The 27,795-nt window shown below is 36.7% G+C and overlaps 1 protein-coding gene across 3 annotated transcripts; it reads left to right on the forward strand.

Moving 5' to 3' along the window:
• The first annotated feature begins 1,778 nt into the window (after nt 1–1,778).
• On the forward strand, nt 1,779–26,762 carry smarcc1 (SWI/SNF related, matrix associated, actin dependent regulator of chromatin subfamily c member 1). 3 transcript variants are annotated; one of them, XM_023330684.1, is made up of 28 exons: nt 1,779–2,010; nt 4,580–4,699; nt 4,788–4,873; nt 5,133–5,214; nt 5,335–5,427; nt 5,526–5,595; nt 6,084–6,153; nt 6,320–6,395; nt 6,897–7,022; nt 7,575–7,693; nt 9,046–9,173; nt 10,656–10,715; nt 10,844–10,881; nt 11,828–11,946; nt 12,293–12,364; nt 12,481–12,594; nt 13,340–13,493; nt 13,582–13,689; nt 13,790–13,852; nt 14,035–14,293; nt 14,817–14,978; nt 16,662–16,717; nt 18,526–18,679; nt 18,888–19,066; nt 19,170–19,304; nt 21,473–21,842; nt 22,770–22,895; nt 24,297–26,762. In XM_023330684.1, exons 1-28 carry the CDS (start codon nt 1,825–1,827, stop codon nt 24,386–24,388), a joined length of 3,417 nt encoding a protein of 1,138 aa, XP_023186452.1. In that variant the 5' UTR covers nt 1,779–1,824; the 3' UTR covers nt 24,389–26,762. The 3 variants fall into 3 exon arrangements, with proteins under 3 accessions (XP_023186452.1, XP_023186453.1, XP_023186454.1); XM_023330685.1 differs by having other exon boundaries at nt 7,599–7,693; XM_023330686.1 differs by lacking the exon at nt 10,656–10,715.
• Nucleotides 26,763–27,795: the final 1,033 nt, after the last annotated feature.

Raw genomic sequence — 27,795 nt, forward strand, 5'->3', positions numbered from 1 at the left:
CCTGTTTTCTATGTGTTTCAACATTTTACTCAAATTCTCATCTGAAGCATCTTAAAACTTAGTAACACCTGTTAAAATGAAAATGAGTAAGTTATGGACAACGATGAATCATTTTAAAACTGAGAAACTTTATGGCTTTATTTTGATGCAACAGAAATGCCGATCATTGCCGTGCAGCACGTTTTTTCCCTCTATATAAAGCATATCTTATCTCATATCTGATAACAAATCATCATCTTCTCTAGGCATTATCTATCCTAATTTACTCTTAGAAGAAAAACCTCCTATTTCCTGGTCCCCAGTAGCCATGTAGATCGCAGAGGGCCAGCAGAGGACGGTGAGGGAAGCAGCAAATGTCCCATCCAGGATCTGGTTTAAAGAAGCTGAAATAAAAGGGGTCTCAACACTGTCTGAGGATCCAAACTGTGTGTAGGAGTGATGTTTCCTGTTTGCTGGTGTTTACCACCCAGGAATTGTATTTCATTTTGTTTTCTGATTATACCAGAGACAGATACAGTGTTTTTTAAGGTCAAGAGTAATTCTGTTCAGGTGTTGCTAATGAGAAAGGGAAAACTATTTTCTACTGTGCCTACTCAACAGTTCTGGAGGATTTTGTTCGTTCTAAATGGAAATGGAAAGATAAATAGACGTTGTAAAGGAATAAAATGACTCTTATAAGTAGATCAAAACTGTGACTGCATGTAAAAAACAGCAACCAGAAGTGTAAAATATGATAGAGTCTACGTTGTTTCTTTGTGAACATTTTGAGCTATATGTGGTAACGCCACACCAAAAGCAGGGCTTTGAACTTTTGAAAAATACAATTCTTAAACCACATCTCTTGATCCTATCTCTCAGCTCTGGTACTGTATGACACACTTTTTTTTTTTTTAGTTCTTTATTGGTTATATTAGATTTTAGTCAACCAGATTTTGGTATAACTGGGGGTCTCAAATTCATTCTATGAATAAAATGAATAAACATTTAAAATCACATTACCAAATAAAATTAAAGGCAGTTTAAAGGTTGCTTTTTGTTCCCTTTAGGTTTTATGTCTTTCTTTTATGTGTCATTTGTCAGTTCCAAGTAAGTACATTTGTTTAATGTTCACATTTCTAAGTTAAGATAAAGCAGTAAAATATAGTTAATTATCACTATGTACTGTCATGTGCACTGCAAAGTACACTATGATTATACATTCTTTATCCAACGGGGTTTATGTCCTATTTAAACTATAATCAAAACTTACTCTTTAAAGTCTAATACAAACAAGAGTATATCATTAAACATAAGTATTCAACAGAATTGTGTGTGTGTTTGGGAAAATGTTGATCTATTGCAAACCAAATACAGTTTAAAATGTTGACATAAAAGTTTCAAAATGGATTTGATTTAACTCAAATCATTTTAAAAATAATATATACATTACATTAAGTAATGTATATATTATTGCTGCTGCACTGGCAGATGAGCTTATTGCTCCTTTCTCATTTTGTTGCGCATCGACATAAAAAAAAAGAATTACTGAATTGGTCACATAAAATACCCTTGTAAATTAATTTACATAATTGCTCTTTTCTATTTTTGCACTTTTTTCATTTTCAATCTTGTATTTCTGTAAAAACAGCCGTACCAGACGAAATACTGTGTGAGTGGTTGAAGGTGAATAATTCTTGAATGCCTACATTTCTTCTTCTTTGAGGCTCTGCCTACGTTTCCCATGAGCGCTTCCATTTAGAGTTTTGCGGCTGCGCAATATCATTTGAAAACTTGCACGGTGAGGGACGCTTTGGAGGAGAAAGGCAACGCAGCGAGCTAAACACAATGGCGACGTCGGCGACAGCAGCAGGCGGGACGGGCTCAGGCGGAGGAGCGGCGGGTCTGGTCGGCGGCGGAACGGCGGTAGCCCGAAAGAAAGACGGCGGTCCTTCTACGAAATTTTGGGAAAGTTCGGAAACGATTTCTCAGCTTGAGACGGTGCGACTTTGGATCGGAAAGCACTACAAGAAGGTGAGCTAGCTGCTCTCTTGCTCCATTGCTTTCTATGAAGGCCCGCCTCTCGTTGGCACAATGGAGCTGCTACATCTTCTACGTGTAGCCTCACAAGTACTATCTCGAGACACATGTTCTTGATATATACGCATATAAACGTATTTAGCACTGTGCTGTTTGCGTGTTCTTATAAAATACGATAGATTATAGATATACGCAGTATTCACACGAGTACCAGTGGGAATTAACTAAACTAACCTAGCCACAGTTAGCTCCCTGACTTCTCATGCAGCTTTCTAAATGGCAACACTGTTTAGGACATGTTCATAAACGTCCATCGGATGCGCTGGTTGTGGGTTTTATTACAGAAAAAACACATTTGAAGCTTTACTCAGTTAAGATAATAAAAATAAAACATTCTGTCATCGTGTATAATAACAGGCCCCAGGAGCTAACGGAAAAGTCACGGGATAGCCTTCATACAAATCATATGGATAAATGCGCATTCATCCAGTTTTTGGGGTATTAAATTCAGGAATAAAATCAGTCATTAGATCACTGTACAGATTTCAAACCCAGCTACATTTTGTGTAGAACAGCAGGTTGTGTTTTGTCAACACACTAGCTTATCACAGTTCAGGCTACATTCACACACTTCAGTTAGCCAAACAAAGAGTGTTCCCCTACTGCTCCAAATCTAACCCACTGTTAAACTGGGATTGTTAAGATTGTAATCTGGGTAAAATTTGAATTAAATAATACATAGAAATGTTTGGATTTACATTGAGGCATATTTATCGCCTTTAATACAGTTTCACAAAAGAAATCTAATATAGGAAGTAATTTGCTCATGCATAAGCAGTGTATAAGAAGTGTGATTCCTTTGTTACAAGCAGTTCTGTGCTCAGATTTATAATAAAGGTCATCTATGTATGTGGACGTGTATCTTATGCCTGGAAAGTGATACTAGAAAAACAGAATGCAACTTATCGTGGCAAGCACTATGCACACAGACATATTACGCTCTTGAAGTATCCTTGAGCAAGTGTTAAAATATATACAAATACCAGTTTACGAAGATGTTATTTTATGTATTAACTTATTTGTGTGTCCATACTAATGTTCTAAAGATGGTAGTTTATCCTATGAACTGCAGAATTGTTGAATAAGAAAATATCCGTCAATATGTACCTAAACAAATTCTATTTATTGCTTAGTAATTGCACCTCCATCAGCCTTTTCCAAAAAATAAAGTTTTTATAGGTTCATTTGGATCCATATGTGGTTCTGACTGTTCATAATGAAAGACCTACTTGTTAGTTTTGAGTTACATGGTATTATTTATGAATCTTAAGAAGGGACACACTATTCATAATTTTGTGGATTATTTCCAGTCTTTTGATTTTGTAAAAATGTAACCTCCTGAAATGGATTTTAGCTAATTTGGATTTCTCATTAAGAGATAATATAAAATGCAAGAACAATACAAAGTATTTTTTTGGCTCCCTGCTGTGTGTTATCAGTAATTATTTTTTGTCAGAGTCAATGTAATTCCATATCGGTAACAATTGCTGTTCAGCAGAAAGCATTAGAAAAAATATGTTTATGTTCTGAATAATGTAGCACATTACCTTATCACTGAGAATAACAAGATTTTATAATGCAGCACTTTCACTGGGAGGTAAAAGGATAAAACAGAACAGTATTGTGACATTTTGCTCAACATCCCTGTTAACTGCTGCGGGTTTTGCTCTCTCTCGCTCTTTTGCAGCCTGAATAAAGTGGAAAGATGTCTTTGATGTGTTGCTGATAATACAGCCTCCATTTAAGTTGTTGCTCAGATCCCCATGCTAATTCTGATTAATAGACATCAGTAATATAAAAAATATTTAACTTTGAGTCTTCTTCACACACTAAATGCATCCACACTGAGGAGTGGGGTCTATTGGGTGACCTGGCTGTACTTTGTGCATTCACTGGTCACCAAATGTTCTACTTTCTGTCTGGTCATTGGTCAGGGCAGATCCAGCTGAAAATCTGCTGATTCCAGTCACCAGCTTATTTCCCAGATCATCTCTGATTTTCACTGGTGACTGCAGAAAAATGCAATATGAGATATTTCTTTACTTGAGCATAATTTGTATTTTAGAGCCTAGCACTGCTACTTTCTGATGCATTTCTATCTCCATTGTATCTATAAGCAGAACTTTTGTTAAAAAAATATACATATATTTAGATACTTGATTTCTGATTTATTCATGTAGTCCATGGTGTTTTTAGAAATGATGGCATGTTTACTGCCTTCAGGCATTCTCATTATTGGTTTATTTGCTTGAAATCACAATTGTAGACATTTTTTATATGTGTTTTGATTATCTTACTCTTTAAACTTAAAGAAAACCTGAGGAATGTATGGACTGAGAGGCAGTGGTAAACACTGATTGAGTTCTTCCTTTGAATTTTACTATTAATTTTATTGATGTTATCACCGCCTTCTTTGACTGGAGGTCTTGGAGCATTTCTGTTTCATTAAACATGAGTTAAAAATATAAGATAAGTTAACGTGTTTGTCTTTGTGTCCCCCCAGCATGTCCAGAATGACTCTCCATCCAGTAAGTCCCTGGCTGGCCTGGTGGTCCAACTGCTTCAGTTTCAAGAGGATGCGTTTGGACGCAGGGTCAACAATCCTCCTCTTACCAAGCTACCTGTAAGAACACACTCATTACTTGTGAAAAGGACATTAACTACATACCCTAAGTTCTAAAACACAGTACTTGTTCCTTCTCCTCGTCTAGGCCAAATGTTTCCTTGATTTCAAGGCAGGAGGAACTCTCTGTCACATCTTGGGATCAGTATACAAGTATAAAAGTGAGCAGGGCTGGTAAGTTAACTGTTTCTTTTGAACCATAATAATTTAAATACTACCCAACATTTTGATGTGTAAGGACGGCACTTGGCAAAATGTTACAACTGTGTTTTCTCCTACTTTGTATTTTTATGATGTAAAGCACTTTGAACTGAGTAGTAGCTGAAATGTGGTATTAAAATAAACTTGATTGATTTAATATGTATGTCCATAAGTACTGATTGAAGATATTTATCAGGGTTTTTATTATATATTATCTGACATTCACTATTAGGAGGAGATTTGACCTGCAAAATCCGTCTCGGATGGACCGGAATGTGGAAATGTTCCTAAATGTTGAAAAACACCTGGTCCAGGTGAGAGCAAGAGTTTAGAAAGAAGCTGCTGACTGTACATGTTCAGTGTGTGTTATTTAGACTAAATATGTCTTCATTTAGCTTTTAATTGGTTTCCTGAAAGTGTTTGTGTGCTTTTAGAATAACTGCCTGACACGGCCCCTCGTCTACCTGTCGCCAGAAATTGAACAGAAGCAGGTCAGCAAACTCAAAGACATCATCAAGAGGCACCAGGTGAGCTTGGGTCAAACCAAAAAAATCCTAATTATTTGGGAAGTAGATTTTATAATAGATGCTGATGTATTAGTTGTTTTTTCTAATCTCCTCTCCAGGGTTCAGTCACTGATGACAAGTCAAAGGCAACTCATCACATTCACCCATCTTTGACACAGCAGGAAGACGGTTCGTTTCAAATCTTTTGAACCATAATAAGTGAAAAATTGATGTGTATCATATTTGATGTGTATGATTTTGGTGATGCTACTCATCAAAATGTAGTTTTTTCAGTTGTTGACTGTATGTTGTTTTCTTTATAACTTTGTAATTTTGTGTTTTTATTTTGTAAAACACCTTGAACCACCTTGCTGCTGAAATATGCAATATAAATAAATTTGATTGCGATTTTTCTGACTCACAGATTCACTTGTTAATTATATAAAATGTATTAAAAATGTTCAGGGGAAAAATTTATTTTGTTCCCAGTCCAATCCAACTGTTTTTAGATGCCACATAATGTGTGTTTAGTTGTATAAAAATATAGCGAACAGTGGTTTAGACATAGATATCCATTTTCACCAACATAGACAATTATGTAATAAGTGGGTGAAATGGTAAATGTATTGTTTTCCTCCTGAACATTTAGAATTTAAACACTGACTTGTTTTTTTCAGAGGAGTGGCTGCGTCCGGTCATGAGGAAGGACAAGCAGGTCCTTGTTCACTGGGGCTTCTACCCAGACAGGTGAACAGAGTCTGTTGCTGAAAAGCTCAGATTTTCCTTCTGGTTTTTTCTCATATTTTCTGGATAATGTTTTGCATGTTTATTTTAAGTGTTTAAAAAAAAAAAAATTCAGTTCACCTTGTCTTTACGCTGCATGACTGATCACTGACGGTTCATGTTTTGTTAGTTATGACACCTGGGTATCCGCTGGTGAGGTGGATGGTGATGTGGAAGATCCTCCCAGCTCTGAGAAACCCTGGAAGGTAAGTATCATGGTCTATGAAGATGTTTTTTGTGTAAAAAGAAAAAAAAAACTGCTTAACATGTCTTTGCTCTGTTTAAAATAATTGATTCTTTTCAAAATTATTTGAGTTTTTAAGCTAGTTCCTGGAAAAGATCAGTTTTGAATGCCTTGGAAGTTTCAAAAATGCTGTTTTCTTATATCACTTTACAAGTTTTGTTATAACTAAAGTTTGGGATTTTATTGAAGAAAAAGACTATAACTGGGCTTCTGGTTAAAAAAAAATGTACAAAAACAAATCTACCAATGTCATGAAATGCAGTTTATTTGGAATAATAATTGCAGAATTATAATGATACTGCTAATTAAATGCAGTTGAATTTAAATACCAACTAAATGAAATAATTTCATTAATATTTTAATGGTAAGGTGATTATTTGCTCTCACAGTCATTGCTTATTAATAATATTCCTTTGATCATTTGCAAATATTACAGAGGTAAGACCTCTCTTTGCTTCCTTAGGTTCATGCCAAGTGGGTTTTAGACACAGATGCCTTCAATGAGTGGATGAATGAGGAAGACTATGAGCTGGACGAAAACAAAAAGCCTGTCAGCTTCCGACAGAAAATCTTCCCCAAAGAGGAGGAGGTAGGTTTGTGTGTCTTGTGTTTGAAATATTCAGTTTGACGGCATGTGTGCATGTTTTGTATGAGAGTATTTTTTGTTGCAAGTTAGCTTCGTTTTGCCTGTATCTTGGCCTTGTTCTTCGTCGTCCTTTTCCACATCCGGCTTCTGTCTGCTGCTCACCTTTTTCAAACCTTTCGTTGCACTTTGTCTACTTTCTGATTGAGTTCAGGGTTCCTGTCAGCGTTACCACGTAGGCAGTCAATGTTTTTACTTTCTGTTTAGTTGTTTTAATTTCTTTAGGATTTGACCAATATAAGTTGGAAAATGACAACATTTGTAGAGCAAACATGCAACTTTGTTAGCCAAATGTGACTATTTTTGATTGGACGGTGTACAGGAACCCTGTTTGTCTCCTCCACCACCCACCAAAACATCCCCCCCCCCCACCCTGTTGTTGTTCTCCCTCTGCTTCCCCTCCTTGTGTGTGCAACCGTTCCATTCTTCTCATTCTGCCGCTCTTTCTCTCATCCTCCATCCCTCGCTCCCTACGCTGCACGGGGTTTGTCTGATCAGTCTTCCCGTACACCCGATCGCAAGGAGCGCAAGGCAAACTCTGCTGGCAAGAAGAGGAGACGCTCGCCCTCGCCGCCCAGCACTCCAGCCGAGTCCCGAAAAAAAGGAGGAAAGAAGGGGTAAGAAAAACAATTTAGTGAATTTTCTAAGCTGTATCTCTTAGATGGCTTTTTTATTCTTTGGCTTAATGGATGTTTGTTTTAAACTCCCCTTTTAATGATGGCAGAATGGTATTTGTCAAACTAGAAAATTCCTGAAGAAATTTAACCGGGGCCTGCCAAAGTGTGCCTGTCGGTTTGGACCTAGCGTTCTGATGCTAAACATGAGCATCAATGCTAAGCTTAGCTAAATAGTAGTCATTAGTGTGTGGAAAGTCACAAGCATCTTGCCTAACATGGACTTGTACCATTCAGTATGTTAAAATGAGTCTATAAGCTAAAATTAGCCAAAATGCTAATGTAAGCCTAAATACTTTCAGTAGCAGGTGGGGCATCAGTAACATGTTGTCTGTAATTGACCTACTCCAGTGCTTCTCAATTCCAGTCCTCAGGCCCCCCTGCTCTGCATGTTTTAGATGTGCCTCTATTCCAGAACAGCTGATTCAAATGATTGCATGACCATCAAGTGCTGCAGAAACCTGTTGATCACCCATAGATTCAATCCAGGTGTGTAGCAGAAGGGAAACACCTTAAACATGCAGGGCAGGGTGGCCTGAAGACTGGAATTGAGAAACACTGACCTACTCCATTCGGTATACTAAACATGGCTAATAAGTAAGAAAAATAGGTAATAGCTTATTTAAGCTAAAAGGCTAATGCTAATAAATTCCCTAACCTGAGAGAAAAAGTTAATGCAGAATAATATTATTGAGCCTCAATATGCCCCTGAGGGGCATATTGAGGCTTTTATTTTGAAATTTTCAGTAAGCTTCATATTGAATGCCCACATTAATCCAATGTGTAACAGTGCTTTGGATAAACCAGTCACATAAAGCCAAAAAGAGTAATTACCTGATGTAAAAAATATTCAAGGCTTTTATTTTGAAATTTTCAGTAAGCTTCATTTCAATGGGCCAAACTCATCCCATGTGTAACAGTGACTGAGTTAAATCAGTTCTATACAGCCCATGGCAGCAAGTAGTTCTAAATGGCAGCTCAGTCCTCCTCTGTTTTAACTGAGTCTCCACCATAGAACTACAGTGATGCGTAACGGTCACGGAAGAAGAACTAAAGAATAAAGAGGCGCCTTATTGGGAAGATAAGATAACAATAGGTTCCTGCTATGGCTTTGCATGGCAGGCCCCAATAAATTACTTTTAATGATGAAGAAGTGAATAATGAGTCTCATTATTTAAAGCTGATCTATGGCACATACTTAAAACTTCTCTTAATGTTTAGTTGAATCACACAGAAAAAATAGTCAGTGCTGAAAAGTTTCCATTTGGTTTCAATTGACCCTTGAACTTTCTCAGGAACCCAGGGCCTCACTGGAAGCGACGGGGACACAGAGGAGAGGAAGAGGACACTGAGGAGGACATGACGAAGGACATGGATGATTCCTCTGCCGGCGCCAGCATGGAGGATGGTGTGTCCAAGAATGGTATGTGGGCTGCTTAAGCAAAGGACAGAGCTTACAGCAAATTAGATTTGTTTTTATTTTTTCAGGGACAAAGCTTCTGAAAGCTGCACAAGGAGCTATTCTGCATATTGGAATATTGATTACTTTTAACTTTTGTTTTCCTGAATCACAATGCTCTCACTACTCCTAGACCTGAGCATCTCGATAGTTTGATTAATTTAAGTCATCTTGACCATTTTTTAAAAATCCTGTTAAATGGAACAACTAAAATACATTATTTAAGTTGGGCAACGCAGTCTATGGCCAAGTGTAGCTGAAGGTACTAATAAAATGTATCTGTACTGTACTAAAGTGAGTAAAATTGCACATACCATTGAATGTCAATGTGGAATTATTCACATTTCTCTTTAAGAGCAATTTTTATTCACCTTCATTGTGATTAAAATTCTAATTCTACTGTAAATATGTACAGTGGAGCCTCTGAATGCATATTTACCTAGTTTAAAAAGATGTATTTGGAAGTTCATTTCCAGAAGGAAAACATTGTAAAATAAAATTTTGTCCTGACCTCCATCCACACGCTGCCTAAACAAGCTCTTCAGATCAGTAATTTTCAGGATGATACTGTCTGTAATCATATAATATAACATTGCTAAAGTATTACATAGTTAAACGATGATGAAACAATAAGCAAGAGAGGACAGACAACTTCTGTAATGATTCAAGTCAAGACAGCATGGTGTATTCTCTGGAGAGCACTTGCCGAACTTGTTACTATCCGGGTGTAAAATAAAATAAAAAGAACCAGTTAATTGACACTGGATACTCTACACTTTTGTTTTTCAAAATGTTAGAAAATTTTCAAAACTTTACATTAATTAAAGGTATCCTGCACAAGACGAGTTTGTTTGAGTAATTGTAAATACAGAAGCATTGTACTTGTTTCAACATTCTGCACGTCATGTTGATGGCTCTGTGATCGAGTTCAGAGGAGCTGTGGAGGTGTTTAAATGCAGCAGCAGCATTTACACTTACAACAAACCCAAGTTTCCAGACCTACTTATCAATAGTTTTGTTTTTAACTCTTTGTCCTTCACTTTTTGAGTAATACTTGTATCTTGTAACAAAATGCCATTCTCCAACTTTTAAGACTTGGTCTATTAAGAGGAATAGCAGGTTCAAAACGTTTTCTTCCCCCTCGATGTGAGTTTAGGATATACTTTAATACCAAACACATAAAACTGAGAACATTTTTTTTTTACCTAGTCCCATTAATGTTGTCCCACTTTTTGTCTCCCCAAAGAAATCATCTTTTTTTGAAGCACCCGAACTAATTCAGTCTATTTTAGAGTCCTCTTTTTTTCCCCCCCACTTTTGCTTCATGTTGGTTAATACCTCCATGCCCCTGAATTATGCTTTCTGAAGGTTTTTCTTATTTTAATCTTTTATCTCCCCTCCAGTGTTTCACTTGGTTCATTTTTCTCACTTCTGTTCCATGCACAGCTAATTCAAAAAAAGACAGTGAAAATACTCCAGTCAAGGGAGGGAATATGGCAGATTTGGGTTTGTATCCTAACTGGATTTGCATGCTTGGTTGTGTGTTTGGTAACATAATTGTGTTTAATCATCTTAAAATGTCGCCTTTAGCGCTGCTATGTGTCTAACATAAAGTTTATTTGCATTTTTCCCAGATGACATGGAGGATGATTCGGTGCTGTCCGGTGGAAAGGTCCGAAAAAACTTATCTTTTTTATTTTTATCATAGTGAATTGAAATTTATTGGTAAACTGATGAATCAAGAATTTTCAAATATAGAAATTTTTAAATTATAGAGAATTATTTTCCAATAACTAAACAAACAAAAAACATTAAAAAGCTGCAAACACCATAAAAAGGCCTTCAGTGATTGGAGCAGTGATGTCACAACGAGCTATTTCACTTGCACGTTACATAGACTTTGTTACTTTCATGAGGACTGCAAAGTATTTTAAAAATTGTTTTCAGTTACTGTAGATGAACTTCAAACTCCAGAAAAATCCATATTTTTAATCTGTGCCAGGAAGTTTGTATTTTATTGGTGCAGAATTATGTTAATTTGTCAGATTAACGCTCATTGGGAAAAAATATTGCCATCCCATTTGTCGGTTGAAAACGTCTTTTAAGATAAGTAAAATAAGTGGAATTTACCTGTACTAAACCGCAAAATATACTACTCTCTCTCTCAAAATTGGGAAGATATTTTGTCCCAATCAGTCTCCTCCGATACTCTACTACACCACAGAGTGAACTGGGGTCAGAAAGCAACACATCTCTAAAAATGTGATCTATTTAAGTTGACACACCTACAATTTTCACACCCTGCTCCTGTTGGCTGTTTTTATCAGACTACTGGAAGCATATTTAAATGTGGTTCCAGTAGCTCAGTATTGAGTATTCTGAGCTACATTTGTAGAGCTATTTTTTTCAGTGGTCCACTGTAGTTTTACTTTTGTAGCTGAGGCTGTTTTGAATTTAGTCTTTGGGCTGTCTTTAAAAGAAATATATTTGGTTGGGATAGTTTTGTTTTTGTGGATTAGATGGCATATTAAATGTATACTAAGAAACTAAAGTTTGACAGTTTTGAAAAAATCAAAACAATATTTTTAGTGTCATTATTTAGAGAACTGTATCTGCAGGATGATGATGAACAAGGCAAAGGAGAAGTCAATCGGATGGATGCTGGAGAGGACAATGTAACTGAACAGACTCATCATATCATCATTCCCAGTTATGCTGCCTGGTTCGACTACAACAGGTCAGCTCAGACAGAGTGGAAACATCTCTGTTATTTTGTCCTTTTTTTTTTGTTGCTACATTTAGTGCTTTTACTGATTACATGCTTTGTACAAAGGTTTATAAATGCTTTAATCTATTGCATTGTCCATATAAGGTCAAAAACCGCTGGACCTTCTGAGGAGTCAACAACAGATAAAATTTTATTCGGAAAGTTAGTGTGATAGAGTTTTTAAGTTGACCCAGATTTATAGTTTTTCTTTTACATTTTATATAAAATTCAATCACAACAGACCATTTTACAGTAATTAATATATGCCTACTTCAAGTTAAACATAATGTTTTATTGTTATTTTAACTCTTTTTAGCATCCATGAGATTGAGAGGAGAGCTCTTCCAGAGTTCTTTAATGGGAAGAACAAATCCAAAACTCCAGAAATGTGAGTTTGACATTCAGTCCTGCATCAGCCACATAGAGTTGGAAATGTTACTTTGTGAGGAACATTTCTGGTATTAATGTAAACATTTCCTGTCATGCTCATGTTTTCCTGCACAGATACCTGGCCTATCGTAACTTCATGATTGACACTTATCGGCTGAACCCTCAAGAGTACCTGACCTCCACTTCCTGTCGCAGAAACCTGACTGGGGACGTCTGTGCCATCATGAGGTTTGCTAAATATGTGGCTCTTAGCTTTTCAGTTTTACCCAGTTTTAGTTCTCTGCAAAAAAATATGAAAAACATGTCAATTATGCATTTGTATAAAATTTTTCACATTCTGCATGTTTGTTATTGAATATTTTGTACAATATTAGAAATATATTTAAAATCCAAATACTTCAAATTGTTTTTTAAATAAAAAACATTTTATTGCCTAAAATGCAATAACATAGCAATCCATTTAGTGTACTCTTGATCATTTGTAGCAAAGGATCTGCAGCCCAGAATATACTTCTAACATTAATAAGTGAGAAGCACAGACCTTTCTGTCTGACCTAATACATTGTAGGGCTAATCTGCTGATTATTTTCTGGATTAGACAATTAATTAAGCTAAAGGTGCTTCATAATAGATTTTTTTTTTTTTTTTTTACAGAATTTGAACCAGGTAAAGCTAAAAATATACAATTCAGTGATTTCTGGGTAAAATATATTTACAGCCAAAGATTTTTTATTATCTTAAATTCAAATGTAAATATTTTTGTACAGTTTTGTCTTAATTATTGCTCTGAGTATGTTCTTTCGTGATTAGCCCCTTTTTAGTCTTTATAGTATAGTTAAGAATCGGTTACTACATTAGTTGAAGATTATTTAAATAATCGATTAATCATGATTAATTGTCTCAGACCTAGTATAAATACTTCGAAAACGCTCATAATGGTAGAATTTAAACTTTCTGTTTTTATCATCTTCAGGGTTCATGCATTCCTGGAGCAGTGGGGTTTGGTAAATTACCAGGTGGATGCTGAGAGTCGGCCGTTACCCATGGGCCCCCCTCCCACGCCCCACTTCACTGTGCTGGCTGACACTCCCTCTGGCCTCATTCCCCTCAACCACCGGCCTCCACCTGTAAGGACAACATTTTCTATCGTCCGTCATGAATAAACCTTTAAAAACTTAAAGGTTAACATTATGGCGTTTATAATGTGTTCTGCAGATTCCTCCTCCTCAGCCAATGCCCAACTTTGCAGATAAGTCCAAAGACAAAGCAATTGACTTGCAGAACTTTGGCCTCCGCCCTGACCTCTACAAGAAAAACGCCAAAGTGAGAACTCAAAGTGGATTTTGCCTGTACAATTCTAAATTCTGTTTAAAATGACTTATAAATGGTCTAATTTTATATGTGTATTTGCTTTGAATCACAGCAGGGAAAGGGAGGCGGTACCACCAGAGAATGGACTGAGCAAGAGACTCTACTACTGCTTGAGGTCAGTCTTTTTATGCAAAGAACACTTTTCTCCAACTTTACTCTTCCTTATCTTACTTTCTTGCACTATAATAATAAATCAGTAAATGTTAAATTTTTAAATATGTTCTAGGATCCATTGCCTGTGTTTATTTTCTATTGGAAACAAATACTCTGTTCTGATAAAGATCTCTCTCTTTGTAGGCCCTGGAAATGTTTAAAGACGACTGGAACAAAGTGTCGGAGCATGTTGGTTCACGCACCCAAGATGAATGTATCCTGCACTTCCTGCGGCTGCCCATTGAAGATCCTTACCTCGAGAGCACAGAAACGTCTCTGGGTCCTCTGGCCTACCAGCCCATTCCCTTCAGCCAGTCTGGAAACCCAGTAATGAGCACAGTCGCCTTCCTGGCCTCTGTGGTGGATCCCAGAGTGGCATCTGCTGCAGCCAAGGCAGCTTTAGGTGAGAACAGGAGAAAGAACTGAAATAGATCAGGTTTTGTGTCATACTTTTACTATAATTTGGTGCATTGGAATTTGATTTGTGAATTTGCAATGACATTATTCAACTATTTTAAGGCTGAAACCATTAATTGGATCAATCGTGATGAATCGATTATTGAAATAATCCTCAACAAATGTGTTTTTGTTAACTGCAGTATACACACACAGAAAGGCCATCTGTTGAAAGAACACCACTCTCAGAACAACATTAAAGCTGAAACTGTCCAAAAAATATATACATTTCACATTTAACATAAAAGTAAAGCCTTTGTCTGTAAATACGTTCTATCCAAAACTCGTCAAGTGAAGTTTTAGTTTTACGTAGTTTAAATTCTTTAAAATATTTCTCCTATTAGGGAGCTTTGGCTATCCAATTATTAATCTGTTAATCAAAAAACTAATCAGCAAATCTCCGTGTATTGTTTTAGTCCTGGTAGCATTTAAAGGACATGAAGGTAAAAATAGCCTTTCTCCTTTTCCAGAGGAGTTTTCTCGCGTGCGTGAGGAAGTTCCTGCTGAGTTGGTGGAAGCTCACGTCAAGAAGGTCCAGGAGGCAGCAAGGAGCACCGGCAAGGTGGACCCCACCTTCGGCCTGGAGAGCAGCGGCATCGCAGGAACCGCACCAGAGGAGCCCGAAAAAACAGGTACATAGCTTCAGGACAAATGTAGAGGAGACTTTTTTATTCTTTTGAACCATTATAAAAAATATTTTTGGGCAAGTTTACAATACATAAAGTGTTTGTAATGGCGCTTGAAGCCCTTGAAAATGCTTGAGTTTCAGTTGGGTGTTTTCAATATTTTTAAAGTGCTTGTATTATGTATAAATTCATTGAGTGCACAGTTGTGTAATAAAGTGCAATCTAACATTTGATTAAAAACCCAAATTTGGAAAACATGATTTACATTAAATTTCAGACCTAATAAATTCATACATACAGATTTTTTTCTTACTCTATGAAGTTCGGTCACACTTAGTTTTTCTTGGTTTGGGTTAGTTAATGTTAGCAAAATTATTTCTATTTACTAAATGCCAGAAAACTTAATACCTTATTGATGTTTTTTAGAGGTTTTTTGTGAATTAGTTTGTTGTGTCTAAGCACTTAAGTTGCTGTTGACACAATTTGTTTGGAATTTTTTCAGTATAATGAATATTTATTACTTCACAATGGCTTATTGATCTGTGTGATTGAAATAAAGTTTATATTTTATACATTAAACAACATAATTGAAATTAGAGGAAATGTTTTGTTAAATTAATATTTTGTTTTTGGAGCAGTCATGTATATAAGGTGTGTGTGAGACATTTTAAAACATTTTGTTATATTTTTGTTTACTGTGTCCCTGCAGTAGCTTGTAGATTACCATCACAAGACATTATCAATGACAGAAAATTATATATAATCGTGAATTGAAGCTCTCTTTTTTTTAAGTTCATTTGTATTGTTTTTTACTCAAAAGTGTGGAAAAGTTGAACACTTGCCTATTTAAAAGTGCTTGAATTTTACTGTGGGATAAGTGTATGAATCATGCATACAAGATATTTCAGATAAAAAATGTGCAGCCACTAGATGGCAGCACACATTCACAGTATCAAAGGTAATGCAGCTGGGAGTTTTGATGCAGATTAGTGCTCTGAGAATATGTTAATGTTTTAGGAAGAATCCACAGAAACCCCAGCAGGAGATGATGACTCTCTATGATCGTTGAAGGATCTGATCTGCATCTGTTTATATCAGCACGCGCTGAGCAGTGCAGATATTGGTGTGTGTTTATACTGCCGTGGTAACCAGTGGATTAAAAGAACAGTGGCAGATGGGGCAGAGGAGTTGGGTGGAGGGAAAACAGAAAAACTGGGTCATCGTTCTGTCTCTCTTGATTTTTGCTGAGCAGCTTCTTAAAAATGTGTCTTTTTACTGTCATCACAGCACGTATGATCCCTGATAAAATGGCTCTGCTGCCTGAATTACTGCCCTCTTCAACTACAGTTAGTGATCAATAACTCTAAATGTGTTCCAGTTCTCACTCGGCCTGAAGCACTTTGCCCGACCCACAATCAATTTTCAGACTCTTAACGTTGGCCTAAGTGCAACCGTGACATGGTTTAACTCTCAGCTGTAAACATACATTCAGCTGCTCTCCTGTGTGCAGATGCTTTCACACTTTTCCCCACTGGTCTGTTTACTAAAAATAACTTGCTAATCTCATTCCTCTTAAGGGGTTTTATCTGAAGGAATAAAACATGTTTTTGTAAAAGAAAAAAAAAGGATGAGTTTGTTTTGATGAATTATTTTCCTGATGTATATTTTGTTTCACCTCTTCATTCGCAGAAACCGCAGAACCAGAAAAGATGGAAACAGATTCGGACTCCCAACAGGCTGATAAGGTGAGATAAAAAGGAAACTTATAAAAAATTATTTTGGAAATGTATTGATAAACCATCTTTAGAAAAAAAGTGTAATTCCTCAAACTATTGAGGATAAAACCCGGAGGAAATGCTACAAACCTATGGAGTCACCAGTTTATACCACCATCTTACCTCTTCTTACAGTTGTGCATTTGTTTGAAAAAATCTAGGTTGAAGATATTGATAACTGGGAATAAAAATTAATTAAAAAAACTAAATAAAAACAATTTTAAATTCACCAGTGTTTTTCATACAAGATCCAATTTTAAATCTTTTTTTTTCTTGCTTTCTTTCCTAAAAAATAAAATAAATTACAAATGGCAGAAAATATTTTGAGTTACACGATGGAAAATAAGGGCCAGGCTCAATAATCTTTTTTTAATTAAGATAACATGTTCATATTATTAGCAGAATAAAGACACAATTTTACCAGAACATCTTAAAATTACGAGAAAGTAATTTTATTTGAAAAAAATCTTCTAGTTATCAAGATTTGACATGGTCAGCTCAGTCCATGTGATTCTTTCTTCCAAATACACTCAGTTGTTTGTACAGATAAAAATTTATGATGCTGATGTGTATTTCCTTATTTATAATGCAGAAACCAAAGGATAACGTCATGAAATACTCAACATTCCTCTATTTTTTTGTTTCTTTTTGTGTTTTAATTCTCATAAAATTACTACATCATTCTCCTAATACTATGATTTTATTCTTGTAATTTAAAAAAGGAATAAAAATATAAATCATAGTCCAGCCTAATCACCGTCATAGAGTTTACCTAAGTCTAAATAAATAAATAAATTGATTAGTTGATCAGGCCTATTTATCGCCCAGCCCTACATATAGTCATTGGTTTTCTATATTTGTCATATCAAACGATCAACACTGACCATGGTCATGTCTGACCATTTCTGTACACAATGAGCCATTGGTGTGATGTGTGAATGGTTGAAATCATGTCGTTACATCTGCAGTCAGGAACATTCATTATGTTTAAACAGGAAAATCAATACACAGTTTAAATCTGTTAAGGTGTTAAATAGTTCTTGGCAACCATCAGTTTTCCTTTTATAAGTGCTCTCTCTGTCTCCCAAGGGGTGAATAAAGTTTATCCTTCCAGTCATCTGTGTTTAGAAGGAGCTGCAGGTGAAAGTAAATGTATTTTCCAAAGTGCATGTGGTGTCTGTGGCTGAATCATTATCCTTCGTTAACAAGCGTCAGGTGCTTGGATTGGATCACTACAGGAGACATTTGAACTAATAATCCACAAACAATGAACATGGCTGCATTTTAAAGCAGCGCAGTCTTTATTTAATGTAGAACAAATTCACAGTGATGTAAATTGTTGTTTTACATAGGGCTGCTGCACGATATATTGTGAATATATCATCATCGTGTGCGCAGTATTCATACTCGTATTGCAAAGGACTGTTTGGAGTTCAATAACTGCTGGCTAATATATTCCTGGTGTATGAGTTTTGCATTTTTTAGTCAGTTGGACAGAGTCTGACGGCAGCAGATGTTCACACCGACACAAATGACTTTGTCCAACGTGCGTGAAGGTCCTGGAGTTATGGAAGCACAAATGAAGGACAAAAGAAAATAAAGAAATATTGCACCTGATACCATAAATATCTCAATATTTACAAATATCACCATCAGCAGATATTCTAATTTCAGGCACTCCTAATTTCACAAGACAGACTTAATACAGTTAAGTCGTCCCAAAGAATAATGTCTTTTCTCATACGTTAAGCTCATGTATGTGATTTTTTTGTTTTCAGGCTGAGATGAAGGACGAGGCGGAAAAGCCCAGTGAGTCGGCAGAGAAAAGCGACAAGACGGAGAGCACGGAAAAGGTGAAGAAGGAGGGAGCAGAGGGATCAGAGCATGAACAGGAGAAGGAGGAAGAAGGAGAGACCAAAACAGCTTCAGCAGGTAAAACATAATACAAGTCATCACGTCTCTTCAACGAACCACTAAAACAAAAAAAAAGACTTTTTTGGAGACAAACTAGAAATCTGTAGCCTAAAAACAACCTCATCTATCAAGACGTTCTTAGTCCTTCGAAACATTTTATTTTACAGAAATGAGATTGTTTTGTTGGAATGAAGTAATAAAAAAACTCTTATACTGTTTCTTTCAGATAAAGATAAGGATGAAACTATGGACACCTCATCTTCAGATCAAGAGAAGGAAAAAGAGGAGAAGACAGCTACCGAGGAGGGAGAGGAAAAGCAGAAGAAGTTGGAGCATGACATTGGAGAGGGAAACATCGCTACAGCGGCCGCTGCTGCTCTCGCTTCTGCAGCCACCAAAGCCAAGGTGAGGCCTGCCGCTCAACAGATCACATGTTTCCGTTATGCTGGCCTGCAGCGGAATTATGTTTTCCTGGATATTTATCATCTTACTTCGTCCATCTTCTCAGCACTTGGCAGCAGTTGAAGAAAGGAAAATTAAGTCCCTGGTTGCTCTGCTGGTGGAAACCCAGATGAAGAAGTTGGAAATCAAGCTGAGGCACTTCGAAGAGCTAGAGACCATCATGGACCGCGAAAAGGAAGCTGTAAGTCAGAGTTTACATGTTAGGAATTGGGAGAAAAACGCGTTTTTCACCCTGAAGATCGATCAACAACGTATTTACAAAGCTAGTTTGTGCATCTTGATTGGTTTAAAGCCTTTATAATGAGATGTCAAAGAAGTTTGCAGCACAGCAAATTTATTAACATTAACTGTGTTTACATTCACGCCATTCAGATTATCAATCGGCATAACTCACCCCTCTTATTCAGGTTATAAATTAATTTTGATCAAGTTGAACTGATGAAATATCCCGATTGGGGTGTTTGCATGACACATTTTTATTCCCATCAGTTTATCCCAATTACATATGTCCAAAAAAGTTAAACTGTTCTGCAGAATCAACATGTTTAGTTGAAAGCTAATACTATAAGTAATTATTGTAATAAACAGAGATTTTAAAAAGGTCAATTTATTACTAACTGTTTTAAAAAGTACCTTAAGAGATTTCTTTTTAGCAACATTTTTGTAAGTTTTGCAAGTTTATGTATGAAAATAATAAATATGGTATAAATGGCAGCACTATAACCATGATACAAAATGTGGTATGTTATTTTTATTTTTATAAAACTACTACTTTTCTGTTTTAAATAAAATTGACTAGATAATGGTGGATATTTAGGTTTTAAATACCATGTTATTGTGAAACAGGGGTTTCTTTATTTTAGATGAAGGTTGTTATTTTGTGAAAATGTTGGTTAAATCATCCATTGGTAATCCAGTGTCACTCACTGAATGAGAAAATGCTCAGAATTGGATTTATCGGGCCACGTTTTGCACCTCCTCCACTTCACTTAACACACAGTCCCATTTTGAAATAAATACTTGTACAATGTGTGAGCTTGAAAACACTACAAAATGCTAGATTATCTGCTGTTCAAGCGATAAACTTATTTCTGTTAGCTTCCCAAAGACAAATTACTCTTGTCTGAAATCATAAAGCTGCTGGGTCATTTATTTTTTATGGTTCATCCTGGTTTTCTTCTGTTAATTTTTGAATTTGTTTTTGTTTTTTGTTACTGCAAATGGGGTGGCTATTATAAGAGACACTGGGAACCCTTGTTTTTGTTGAGAGTACTTGTCTGTCTTGCATTTCCTGTACCATACAGCCCAGTTCTGTGGTCACTTTGATGATGTAGCCAAGAAACATATAGTCCATCAGCACATGTTCTCATTGGGTGAGTTAAATCTGAGTTAGTCTTAGGTCTTTCAAAGATACTGACGCAGAAACAAAACTTAAAATCTTGGCAGCTTTAGAAATTGAGCTGCTAGGAGAAGGTTTTCAAGAACAAAGCAGTTGTTTAGTGATGCAGTTTGAACCGACAGTGGTCTTCATGGGACACATGAGTGATTTAGCTTATTAGTTTCAAAGCGTGTGTCCTGGAGACGCTGGTGGGAGTGGAAAACTGTGTTTTCATAGCGGTGGGATTCAAGCCCAGTTTCACAGATGCAAACACTTCATGAAAAGAACTGTTTAAAGAAGTTTTTGTAGAACTGGAGAGAAACCAAACCTGGGCTGCTGCTATAAAACATTGTGGTTGTAAAGATCCACACAGAACAGCAGAAACACATCAAACCATTCTTCGGCTCTTCTACACGGAAACTGTCTGGGTAATGGAGAAAACATTCAGTAAAAGCAAATAGATTCCTGCAGTCTCATGTCAAATATTATATAACTAAGTTTAACAAGTAAGCATTACTATTTTTATGATTATGTACTAGTGAGCATCAAGGCAAATATAATGAAATTCAATGGTTTAAGTTAATAGATGTGGAAAGGTGGTGAGAAATAGCCAATAAGTGAATTAATCTGGGGCTTTCCTCCTAACTCTTAACACAGTCTTGGCATGAAATCATATCTTTACCTATTTACTAGAACATTTGTAAACAATTACTTCATTAATGGAGTGATTTATAAATTATTCTGATGATTATTCAAATAAGTTCTTCTACTCATCTGATGAATCGTTACAGCTCTGCCATTTACCATTAGCTTTTTAAACGTAGTTGGTTGAAGCACTAGTTAACATACTTTTATTAACCTTTTGCTGGCAGCAAGCTCCTATAACTTCCTCAGTCGAATTGTCATGATGCTTCTAAGAAAGGAGTGATTTTTCGACCTCTAATTGGTTGTGTTGGTCTTTCTTTGTGCAGCTGGAGCTTCAGCGGCAGCAGCTCCTCACCGAGCGCCAGGCGTTCCACATGGAGCAGCTAAAATACGCTGAGATGAAGGCCAGACAACAGATGGAGCAGCAAGCCGCCGCCGCTGCTGCTGCAGCCGCCCAGGCTCAAGGTCAGGGCTCTGGACCTGGACCCCACCCCGGTCCCCCTCCACACGGTATGCATCACGGCGGACCCCCGCCCCACCACGGCGGCCCTCCTACTGCTCACCATGGAGGACCACCGCCCCACCACGGCGGGCCTCCTCCCCACCATGGAGGACCGCCACCAGGTGCTGCAATGCATCCTGGGTTCCCTCCAATGGGCCACCATCCCATGGCCCCCCACCACCCAGGACAGACAGGTCAGAGGTCAATTTAAGACTTTCTGTGTGTGTGGAGAAGTCATAGTTTTATTACATTTTTGTCATTAACCTAGACAAAAATGTTTTCGTTATGACAACTTGACATTAACCAAGAAATTAGTATCTGACATAAATTTGTTATAAAAGTATTACTGATTAAACTTTAAAAATTATGTAGCTTTATGTTATTGAAGCTAAAGTTTAATCAGTAATACCTTTATAACAAATTTATGTCAGATCATGATTTCTTGGTTAATGTCAAGTTGTCATAACAAAGACACTTTGAATAATGTCAACTTTGTATTAAAAGTGTCATGATTTACTGAATGACACTTTATGACAACAGTCATAAATATTCATGAAGACTAACTCGTGTTCATGACAGGTGTTATGTCATGTTTATGACGGTGTCATGACAGTCTTATTCATAACCTTCAAATAAAGTGTTACCAACATCTTTTAACTGCAGAAATATTTATTATTTGTTCATCAATCAAGTTTTTGTGTAGCACATTTCAGCAGCAAGGTAATTAAAAGCGCTTCACATCATGAAAACATAAACACATCATATAGTCAACAATTCCAAAAACCAGAACAACGACTGAATTTTGTAAAGTGCCTTCATTAAACTCATCGTAACATTTAATAAAAATGAATGAAAGCCAATTTTATCCATGTGGATAAAAAAACCTGTTTTAAAACTTTATTTGTTTATTAGTTTTGAATCAGAGGGAATATTTTGGAGTTACTTTGCAACAGCAGAAATGTTGATCAATGTTCCATTTATTATGATTCAACAGAAACTCTAAACAGGCAGATTTTAGTCTTGATTTAAAGGAAACCCGTTTTAAAATATGAATAAAAAGTGTGGTTGAAAAAAAAAATCCTAACATTTTAATGTCTTGCGTTGCCTCCACTTGTCTACAGGACCGATGGAACCGGGTCAGCCCATGCCGGGACGGATGCTGTCCGCTCCGCCTTCTGCCGGACCGCCACCAGGGGGCATGCCTCCCATGATGCCCCCACGTCACCCTGGAGCCCCCAATGGCATGTGTGAGTATAAAAATTAGGGCTTCAACTAACGATTATGTTGTAGAGAGTTGTAGTTCTTCCTAAAATTGGTGGGTTGCCGGTTTGAACACCTGCTCCGTCTGCCTCGGTTGTTGCTCCTTGGCCAAGACACTTCACACACTGTACCTGCTGATGGTGGTCAGAGCCCCATGGCGTGGATTGAATACTCACAGGGCGGCTGTGGCTACACTGTAGCTTTCCCCTATCATTGTGTAAATGAAAGACAGAATGATTGACTCCTAAGTGCTTCATACTACATCGGTCTTCATTAAAAGTTTTACAAATGCAGGTTATTAACCTTAAAGATTCTGGTCATGGAAATATATTTTAACTTGGTTTTTGTGTGTTTAAATATTTTAACAATTTGAGTTATTTATTTTGTTTCTCATACTTTTCTTTATAGAAGTAATAATTGATGCCACCATTTATGGATTGCTTTTAAAGTTTATTCAGCAACTGGAGCTGACAGTATTGTCACAAGAGGAAGCTAATAAAGAGAAAGCACAATTAATAGCAATGGCTTGTTGTGGTGTTTTTCTACAACGTCTGTAGAGAAATTCATTTGGATCTGTAGGAGTGGTGGGGTTTTACTGTGATGCACTTATTGACAGACTTCTTTCATAAGTTCACAGTTATAATTTTCAGCCATTGTTTACACCCAGATTTACTTCTGGTGCAGAATTATAACGCATGTTTTAAACCAATGATATAAAAGTCAGATTAAATAAATATGACAGGACCTTCAAGGCTGCAGAAGCTTTGAAAACAAACAGACAAGTATCTGATTTAGTTTCACATATGTAAGCGGCACAGATTGTATTTTTGGGGGGTGAAAAGATGGAAATTATGTCATTAAAACTGCTGTAAAAAAAAAAAATGTTATGGGCAAGAAAACTTGGTCTGAGCCGTCGCACTTGTTCATGTCTGGTTGTACTTGCTACGACTGCAGTTTTACATTTCAGTACCAGCTGACTGTTGTTCTGATAAGTCTCGATTTTTCAGGTTTTGTATTTGTGTAGTTCTTCACTGTCAAGTTGTTTGGTAGAGATACAAAGGTATAATTTTTTTTTCTTCTTTTTTAATGTTGATTATATCAAAATATTTATTTGTGACAGCCTCACTTTCGGGTATTTGTGATCAGTCATGTGCCTAAAGAGCTCAAGTTGCTTACATCGCAGTAACTTTTCCATAATAATTTGCTGAGATACTCATTGAATCAAATCTCTTTTTCTGTTGGATTTTCAAAGCAATATACTAAGTAGCAATTAGTATATTCCTACTTTAGTTAAAGTCAAATCTTTCCTTTGATAGTGGAACAATCTTGAAAATTTGCTCTTACCTGCCCTGTAAAGTTTTCTAAAATTAGCATGCTTCTCTCTGCAGATCCTGGCCCCCCACCTGCACAACCAGAGGCGATTCCTCCAGCTCCTGTGGCTCCTCCAGCGCCCCCAAGTGGCCGGGTGTCTGATAATTAAGACATACAAACAGAAAAAGCACACGTGCATAAAGCTAAAACTCTGTCTCTGACTTTTGCTTGTTGCTACGTTTTTCTCCTTCACATTCAAGCAACCATAAACTTTACTCCCCCTGACACACAGACCCAGAACTCTGGGATCCAAATTCACAAACACACATGCAGACTTCCTCTCAGGGCACAGCGGCGAGGTTCATCTAGTAATAAACACTGTTTTACACTCTGTCGAGTAACAGCGAGGCTGAAGACAACAATCCTGTGTATAGAAAACCAAACAAGGAGACAGAAAATATTTTTGAAAAATCCTCCTTTCTCAGCTTCTTATTTTGTTCGAATGACACTGTAACGCTTTCCAGAGTAACGAAAACAACCCCATGCTCTCCTGTTCCCCGTTTCCTTAAGCGATAAACCCCTAGAGGAGGCTTGTTGGGCCAGACAGCCAGTCTGTGTGCTGAGTAGCCTGAGCTGTGACATGTGAGTGGATCCAGCCTGCCCTCACTCCTGCTGAGTATCTACCTCTCGCTCTTCTTTTTAAATGATACACTGTAGCTCTGTGTGTGTGTGCGCCTGGAAGACAGATGGAGGCTTGAATTTGGTCTGTGTAGTCTGTGAAGTTACAGAAATTTACAATAGAGACAAAAAGTTACGATTTACCTTCAGACGAAAAGCCTTCTAGGTCAAATGTTGCTGGAAAGACTGTTATGTTTCTGATGAGGTTCTCCCAAACAAAGCTGGTAGGTGTAATATGTTTAGTCTTTAATAGCTTTTATGTTGCAGATTAAAGAAAATATCAGAAAATTATGCAGGAATCTTCTAAATGCGTCACATTTTAGCTGCTTTGATCAGTTTCTACAAACAAGATGGCAGCATTCTTCTTTTTAAGTTAAACTAAACACCTGCCTTGCTCTGATCTTATGTAATAAATATATTTGATGCTGTTAGGAAGCTACTTCCAGGTGCAGGCTGACCTCATTTTGCTTCAAATACAATAGCAGCAGCAACAAAATATGAATAAATAAAGCTTAGAAATCCGAAGCTGAAGTATTTCTTAATTTTATTTTGTTTAAATATAGAATTTTGTTACAGATCTGATCGGGCCGCCAAAGGATTCACAGACTGTAAACATCCGTTCTTCTGTCTCAGCTCCCAGAGCGCGAAAACGCACAGAGAAATGTAAGCTAAGCTCAGGCAAACACTGGAGGCTGCATGCACACACCCACATCTTGGTTAAAACCTGGCACTGACCCTCTAACACACACACACACACACACACACACAAATCCTCTGCTGACCTTCACACAGTGAGAGACGCTGCGTTTCTGCTCGAACGAGACGGTGCCGATTCTGTAGCTATTCGACCCTCCTCTTCCTCTGCTCCTTTTCCTCACGCCTAGCACTGCCTACCTCGCTAACACCTCCTCCTCTTCCGTTTCTCACTTTTCACAAATCGCCGTAAAGCTCTGCAATATTCTGCAATCTGTGGTCGAAACAAAGAAAAACAAATGATGTGTTGATTCTTGAAATTTCTGTTGATGCAGTCCAGTAGTACCCTCTTGTTTGGTTGAAAAGAATATTGTCGAAATGTGACGTTAAACTTCGGCTTCACTTCACCAATAGCCAAAACTATAAACAAACGTTTCTGTTTGCAATTACTCCTAACAACCATCGCTGTTGTTTTTCCCTGACCATTGTCTCGGTTGTCGGTATTTAAGCCTATAGATGTAAAATTTGATCTGTTTTGCATATGATAACTGCTTCCTGTGTACAACTTCTTTAGTATAAAATAAGTCACAAGTTCACACAAGTTACTACTAAACCCAAAAACGGTACCTTAACTTCAAACTGTTCCTATTTCCTTTATAGCGCTGTCGGTGTCTCTGCTACCTCTTCCTCTTTCATCTGCTAGCTACCTCTTCTAGAAATCTTCCTCTTGCTCTCTGCTACCTCTCGCACCCTTTAGCTACCTCTTGTTAGCCTTTTCTTTCCTTTTTTAGTCTTTGTTTTTGAGTGCTGCCCACATGACTGCTGTCACCGCTGCCCTCTTCTCCCAGGCTGCAGGAAGAAGAAAACGCAAACATTCGTTCATCGCGCTCTCATTCACCGTGCCCTCTTTGTTTGTTTTTTTTTTCCTGTGTTAACATCTAACTAGATGTGTGATTTATCTTCACTTAAACATGACATGATTCCCTTCTTACATATATTATCTTTTATGGATGCTTTTTTTGTGTTAATGGTAATGTATTTTTAAAGAGAAGTTTTGTGTAGATGGAAGTTTTCTCTGTTTGTAGCATTTGTTTTGTTTTTATTTTTATTTTGTATGGGGTCTGTTGGTACTTGGACCTAGACACTGTCAAATAAACTGTTTTCTAATAATCGGTTTGGGATTTTCTCATTACTTAAAAGTCTTGTATAAAGTAATAAGACAAAATGAGTTAGGTTTAAATGTGCAGTTTGATTTTTAATATATTCCACATTTGGATAAAAATGAAAATCAGTTGAATATCAAAACATTTTGTTTCTATCATATTCCTTATATAAATAGGGTGCTTGAAATCCTTGAAAAAGCTTGAATTTTGATTAGGTGTTTTCAAGGTTTAAAAATAGTTGATTTATTTATAAAGTCCTCAAAAGTATGATTAAAAACATAAATTTGCAAATTGTTTTTTACATTTGAAATCAGCTATTTTCATACAGCTAATAAAAAGACTATTTTTTTCTCACTGTCTAAAGTTAAATCAGAGTGAACTTTTTTTAAGTTAGATTATTTTTATTTTCTAAATGCTAGAAAATGTGGTGAGAACATTTTCGGAGATTTAATTGTGACTTTATTATTTTGTGTTTATGCATTTGATCAGGAAGGTATTTTGCTTTTACACAATATGTTTGGATATTCATAAATATGTCATGAATATTTATTATTCTTAATGACTTACTAATCGTATTACATGAAACAGTGTTATTGAAATTGCAGGATATTTTATTTTGTTAAACATTTAAAACATAAAATTTTGCTATATTTTAATTTACCTCGTCCCTGCTGTAGAATGTAGAATACTGTCACAAAAACATTAGCAGTAGTGGATGATTTATAACAGTGAATTGTGGCAGTCTATTTTAGTTCATTTATATTGGTTTTATCTCCAAAGTGTTTTGCTGGAAAAGTTTGAAACCTTACCTTGAAATCTTTGAAAATTGTCTTTATTTCACTGCAGGGAAAGTGTGTGAACCCCGTATAAAGCTGAAAAGAGTACATTTCCAGCACCTTAGGAACAACGCTGGAAATTTGTTTCTAAGGAATAGAAAATGTCCACTTCCCACAAACTGGCCTTTAAACAAAAGGTAAAGATAAGATTTTGGTGTTTTCACTATTTAGCAATATTTTCTTCTCCAAAGGATTTCCCCAAATGG

Source organism: Xiphophorus maculatus, chromosome 3 (genome assembly GCF_002775205.1).
Source record: "Xiphophorus maculatus strain JP 163 A chromosome 3, X_maculatus-5.0-male, whole genome shotgun sequence".
NCBI classification, from domain to species: domain Eukaryota; kingdom Metazoa; phylum Chordata; class Actinopteri; order Cyprinodontiformes; family Poeciliidae; genus Xiphophorus; species Xiphophorus maculatus.

Excerpts from the sequence above, each read along its gene's own strand:
- smarcc1 (XM_023330684.1), top strand. The coding sequence starts at position 1,825 with ATGGCGACGTCGGCGACAGCAGCAGGCGGGACGGGCTCAGGCGGAGGA. Across the intron at positions 7,694-9,045 it reads AAAAAAGGAGGAAAGAAGGG|GAACCCAGGGCCTCACTGGA; the intron begins GTAAGAAAAACA and ends GAACTTTCTCAG. Across the intron at positions 12,365-12,480 it reads AAATCCAAAACTCCAGAAAT|ATACCTGGCCTATCGTAACT; the intron begins GTGAGTTTGACA and ends TTTCCTGCACAG.